Here is a 6,000-nt window from a genome sequence, read left to right as displayed (position 1 = left end):
TCTGTCCCGTCAACAGTTTCGTTTGAAGTTTAGTGAACCCTGAAAATGCTTGGTATCTAGAGCATGTGAACTGTTTAGTCATGCAAAAGGAAATGTGCACACACACACGTACACACGCATGCACACACGCACGCACGCACGCACACACACACACGCCCACACGCACAGACACACACCCAAACAAAACTCACCATAACGTTCACAGTATTCTCCACCCCTGCCTCGAGGGCATACACAAGTACCCGACGTTCTGTTGTTGACGCACATCCCATCTGCACAAGGCTTCCACATACAGTAGCCTGCACAAAACATAAAACCAAGCAAATCACAAAATCAGACAGTTTTAAAAATATCTTTTTCCTTGTAAATCATTTATGTAAATCATCACAGATGCATCCAGGCTTTTATGTGGGAAAAGAGCTTAGCATCCTTCCAGTTAGACAAGCATGAAACATCTACAGCGAGGATGTTTGCGTTCTGTACAAGAGAATACATTTGACTGAATCAGTTTTGTACCCCCTTCTGTTCTGTGAAATAAATTCAGCAAAACATTCCCACTCTGTACAGGAAAAGCCAGGCTGTTGATTGTTAGAATGTGTCCAAGTGTAAGGATGCTCTCAAAACATGTTAGAGCCTGGACAGATCTGTGGTGGTTAGCATGATCATTTTTAGAATGTCTCCAAGTGTAAGGATGCTCTCAAAATATGTTAGAGCCTGGACAGATCTGTGGTGGTTAGCATGATCATTTTTAGAATGTCTCCAAGTGTAAGGATGCTCTCAAAACATGTTGGAGCCTGGACAGATCTGTGGTGGTAATAGCATGATCATTTTTAGAATGTCTCCAAGTGTAAGGATGCTCTCAAAACATGTTAGAGCCTGGACAGATCTGTGGTGGTTAGCATGATCATTTTTAGAATGTCTCCAAGTGTAAGGATGCTCTCAAAACATGTTAGAGCCTGGACAGATCTGTGGTGGTTAGCATGATCATTTTTAGAATGTCTCCAAGTGTAAGGATGCTCTCAAAACATGTTAGAGCCTGGACAGATCTGTGGTGGTTAGCATGATCATTTTTAGAATGTCTCCAAGTGTAAGGATGCTCTCAAAACATGTTAGAGCCTGGACAGATCTGTGGTGGTTAGCATGATCATTTTTAGAATGTCTCCAAGTGTAAGGATGCTCTCAAAACATGTTAGAGCCTGGACAGATCTGTGGTGGTTAGCATGATCATTTTTAGAATGTCTCCAAGTGTAAGGATGCTCTCAAAACATGTTAGAGCCTGGACAGATCTGTGGTGGTTAGCATGATCATTTTTAGAATGTCTCCAAGTGTAAGGATGCTCTCAAAACATGTTAGAGCCTGGACAGATCTGTGGTGGTTAGCATGATCATTTTTAGAATGTCTCCAAGTGTAAGGATGCTCTCAAAACATGTTAGAGCCTGGACAGATCTGTGGTGGTTAGCATGATCATTTTTAGAATGTCTCCAAGTGTAAGGATGCTCTCAAAATATGTTAGAGCCTGGACAGATCTGTGGTGGTTAGCATGATCATTTTTAGAATGTCTCCAAGTGTAAGGATGCTCTCAAAACATGTTGGAGCCTGGACAGATCTGTGGTGGTAATAGCATGATCATTTTTAGAATGTCTCCAAGTGTAAGGATGCTCTCAAAACATGTTAGAGCCTGGACAGATCTGTGGTGGTTAGCGTGATCATTTTTAGAATGTCTCCAAGTGTAAGGATGCTCTCAAAACATGTTAGAGCCTGGACAGATCTGTGGTGGTTAGCATGATCATTTTTAGAATGTCTCCAAGTGTAAGGATGCTCTCAAAACATGTTGGAGCCTGGACAGATCTGTGGTGGTTAGCGTGATCATTTTTAGAATGTCTCCAAGTGTAAGGATGCTCTCAAAACATGTTAGAGCCTGGACAGATCTGTGGTGGTTAGCATGATCATTTTTAGAATGTCTCCAAGTGTAAGGATGCTCTCAAAACATGTTAGAGCCTGGACAGATCTGTGGTGGTTAGCATGATCATTTTTAGAATGTCTCCAAGTATAAGGATGCTCTCAAAACATGTTAGAGCCTGGACAGATCTGTGGTGGTTAGCATGATCATTTTTAGAATGTCTCCAAGTGTAAGGATGCTCTCAAAACATGTTAGAGCCTGGACAGATCTGTGGTGGTTAGCATGATCATTTTTAGAATGTCTCCAAGTGTAAGGATGCTCTCAAAACATGTTAGAGCCTGGACAGATCTGTGGTGGTTAGCATGATCATTTTTAGAATGTCTCCAAGTGTAAGGATGCTCTCAAAATATGTTAGAGCCTGGACAGATCTGTGGTGGTTAGCATGATCATTTTTAGAATGTCTCCAAGTGTAAGGATGCTCTCAAAACATGTTGGAGCCTGGACAGATCTGTGGTGGTAATAGCATGATCATTTTTAGAATGTCTCCAAGTGTAAGGATGCTCTCAAAACATGTTAGAGCCTGGACAGATCTGTGGTGGTTAGCGTGATCATTTTTAGAATGTCTCCAAGTGTAAGGATGCTCTCAAAACATGTTAGAGCCTGGACAGATCTGTGGTGGTTAGCATGATCATTTTTAGAATGTCTCCAAGTGTAAGGATGCTCTCAAAACATGTTGGAGCCTGGACAGATCTGTGGTGGTTAGCGTGATCATTTTTAGAATGTCTCCAAGTGTAAGGATGCTCTCAAAACATGTTAGAGCCTGGACAGATCTGTGGTGGTTAGCATGATCATTTTTAGAATGTCTCCAAGTGTAAGGATGCTCTCAAAACATGTTAGAGCCTGGACAGATCTGTGGTGGTTAGCATGATCATTTTTAGAATGTCTCCAAGTGTAAGGATGCTCTCAAAACATGTTGGAGCCTGGACAGATCTGTGGTGGTTAGCATGATCATTTTTAGAATGTCTCCAAGTGTAAGGATGCTCTCAAAACATGTTGGAGCCTGGACAGATCTGTGGTGGTTAGCGTGATCATTTTTAGAATGTCTCCAAGTGTAAGGATGCTCTCAAAACATGTTAGAGCCTGGACAGATCTGTGGTGGTTAGCATGATCATTTTTAGAATGTCTCCAAGTGTAAGGATGCTCTCAAAACATGTTAGAGCCTGGACAGATCTGTGGTGGTTAGCATGATCATTTTTAGAATGTCTCCAAGTGTAAGGATGCTCTCAAAACATGTTAGAGCCTGGACAGATCTGTGGTGGTTAGCATGATCATTTTTAGAATGTCTCCAAGTGTAAGGATGCTCTCAAAACATGTTAGAGCCTGGACAGATCTGTGGTGGTTAGCATGATCATTTTTAGAATGTCTCCAAGTGTAAGGATGCTCTCAAAACATGTTAGAGCCTGGACAGATCTGTGGTGGTTAGCATGATCATTTTTAGAATGTCTCCAAGTGTAAGGATGCTCTCAAAACATGTTAGAGCCTGGACAGATCTGTGGTGGTTAGCATGATCATTTTTGCTTGTTAGTTCATAACCTCTATACTTTTACCTCCATGTTAAAACTCCCTCCTTTTTTAAGGCCTGATTTTGTTGTCCTTCAAAGGGGGGTTCTACTGTACAACTAGCATATTAAAGCAATAAAAAATCAAAACTTGACTAAAATAATGTAAAAAGACAGTATGATGGCAAACAGCTTACCTGAGTTCACAACGGTTGCATTTGTGACGGTGGCCTTCAGACCGTCGAAAACCACAGGGGCTCCATTCAGTTTGCCCACGATGTTTCTGAGACTCTCAAAGCCTGCGGACCTGTCTACTGTCACTGTTCCTTCCAGATGGATGCTTCCTGGCCTGAAATGAAGAGGAAAAAAACAAACCTTTAAATGACCTCAAAACAAGACTTCAGTTCATTAATCATACTTCGTTGTCTAATCACTGTGAACTTCGGGTCCCATCCTCCAAGTGGAAAGCTAGCAGCAACAAGAGGCATGATATATTGATATATACCCAGGTGTGTGCGTGCTTATGGGTGCAATCAGCCACTTGCACTTCTGGAAGAATGACTGAGGTCTTTTATGTGCCATGTCGGTGACACAGGGCAGGGACATGGATACTGTCTCTGAGTCATAAAATGTATACATCCTCCGATGCTATCTGAAAGGGAACCAAACACAACAAAAGCAATCGGCGTCCCTGCAGATGACCACTACATTTCTAAATTGGACTGGTCTCCACGTGTAGCGGCAACAAGAAGAAGAAGAAGAAGAACAAAAGCAATTTTTTTCTCATCTTCTCATTTTTTTTGGTGCCCGCCCAGATAGTTTGTTGTTGTTTTGTTTTTGTGTGTGTGTCATTTTCACATGTGTGTAATGCAAATGACGAAATGTACAACAAACCAACAAAGAAATAACATTTACTATTCAGAACAAGAAAAAGACGCAGTTCTGCTTACGTGGTTCTGTCGATGTCTAATCGAACAAACTCAGGGAATCTTTCCAAAATCATTCGTAGCTGAAACAAAAAAGAATGTCAACAGTTCATATTGAATGCAAACACTACAACTATACCCACACAAGGACATATGTAAGAACTTACTTAAATGCACTGCCATGCATAAGGTACTAGTTCATAGCTAATGCAAAGGAAAAAACCAACAACCAAATCAAAAACAAAATATGACAGCAGTAATGGCTCTTTAAATCATGACATTTCCAAACAGAAGCAACAGCAGCTGTAGATGTTACAGAATAAACTGAATCATGTGATCCCAAAGGTTAAAAGTCTACAGACTGAATCATGCGATCAGATAAGTTCACAGTCTCCATTGACTGAATCATGCGATCACATATAGGTTTACAGTCTATTGACTGAATCATGCGATCACATATAGGTTTACAGTCTATTGACTGAATCATGCGATCACATATAGGTTTACAGTCTAATGACTGAATCATGCGATCACATATAGGTGTACAGTCTATTGACTGAATCATGCGATCACATATAGGTTTACAGTCTATTGACTGAATCATGCGATCACATATAGGTTTACAGTCTAATGACTGAATCATGCGATCACTTATAGGTTTACAGTCTAATGACTGAATCATGCGATCACATATAGGTTTACAGTCTAATGACTGAATCATGCGATCACATATAGGTTTACAGTATAATGACTGAATCATGCGATCACATATAGGTTTACAGTCTAATGACTGAATCATGCGATCACATATAGGTTTACAGTCTAATGACTGAATCATGCGATCACATATAGGTTTACAGTCTAATGACTGAATCATGCGATCACATATAGGTTTACAGTCTAATGACTGAATCATGCGATCACATATAGGTTTACAGTCTAATGACTGAATCATGCGATCACATATAGGTTTACAGTCTAATGACTGAATCATGCGATCACATATAGGTTTACAGTCTAATGACTGAATCATGCGATCACATATAGGTTTACAGTCTAATGACTGAATCATGCGATCACATATAGGTTTACAGTCAAATGACTGAATGATGCGATCACATATAGGTTTACAGTCTAATGACTGAATGATGCGATCACATATAGGTTTACAGTCTAATGACTGAATGATGCGATCACATATAGGTTCACAGTCTATTGACTGAATCATGTGATCACATATAGGTTCACAGTCTAATGACTGAATCATGCGATCACACATAGGTTTACAGTCTAATGACTGAATCATGCGATCACAAATAGGTTTACAGTCTATTGACTGAATCATGCGATCACAAATAGGTTTACAGTCTATTGACTGAATCATGTTTCTTTCTTTATTTGGTGTTTAACGTCGTTTTCAACCATTCAAGGTTATATCGCGACGAACTGAATCATGTGATCAAATTGGTTTACAGTCTATTCACTGAATGATGTGATCACATAAGTGCATGACACAAATAGCTGTACCTCAAGTAAGAGGGTAACTGTGACAAGAGGACACCCTTGTGAAAAGCAAAAAGATCGAGTCCCTGTATTGCAGGTGACCATTCATGAA

The 6,000-nt window shown here is 40.3% G+C and overlaps 1 protein-coding gene across 1 annotated transcript in view; it reads right to left on the bottom strand.

Moving 5' to 3' along the window:
• Positions 1-6,000, bottom strand: part of LOC138983054 (uncharacterized) — a gene marked incomplete at its 5' end in the record, with an annotated part of 181,271 nt that overhangs the window by 54,426 nt on the left and 120,845 nt on the right. The window contains 3 exon segments of the mRNA XM_070356456.1: positions 192-299; positions 3,657-3,808; positions 4,410-4,468. Coding sequence (XP_070212557.1) covers positions 192-299; positions 3,657-3,808; positions 4,410-4,468 — 319 coding nt within the window.

The sequence above is a fragment of the Littorina saxatilis genome, linkage group LG12 (assembly GCF_037325665.1).
Source record: "Littorina saxatilis isolate snail1 linkage group LG12, US_GU_Lsax_2.0, whole genome shotgun sequence".
Classification (NCBI taxonomy): domain Eukaryota; kingdom Metazoa; phylum Mollusca; class Gastropoda; order Littorinimorpha; family Littorinidae; genus Littorina; species Littorina saxatilis.
This window is presented reverse-complemented; position numbering and strand designations above follow the sequence as displayed.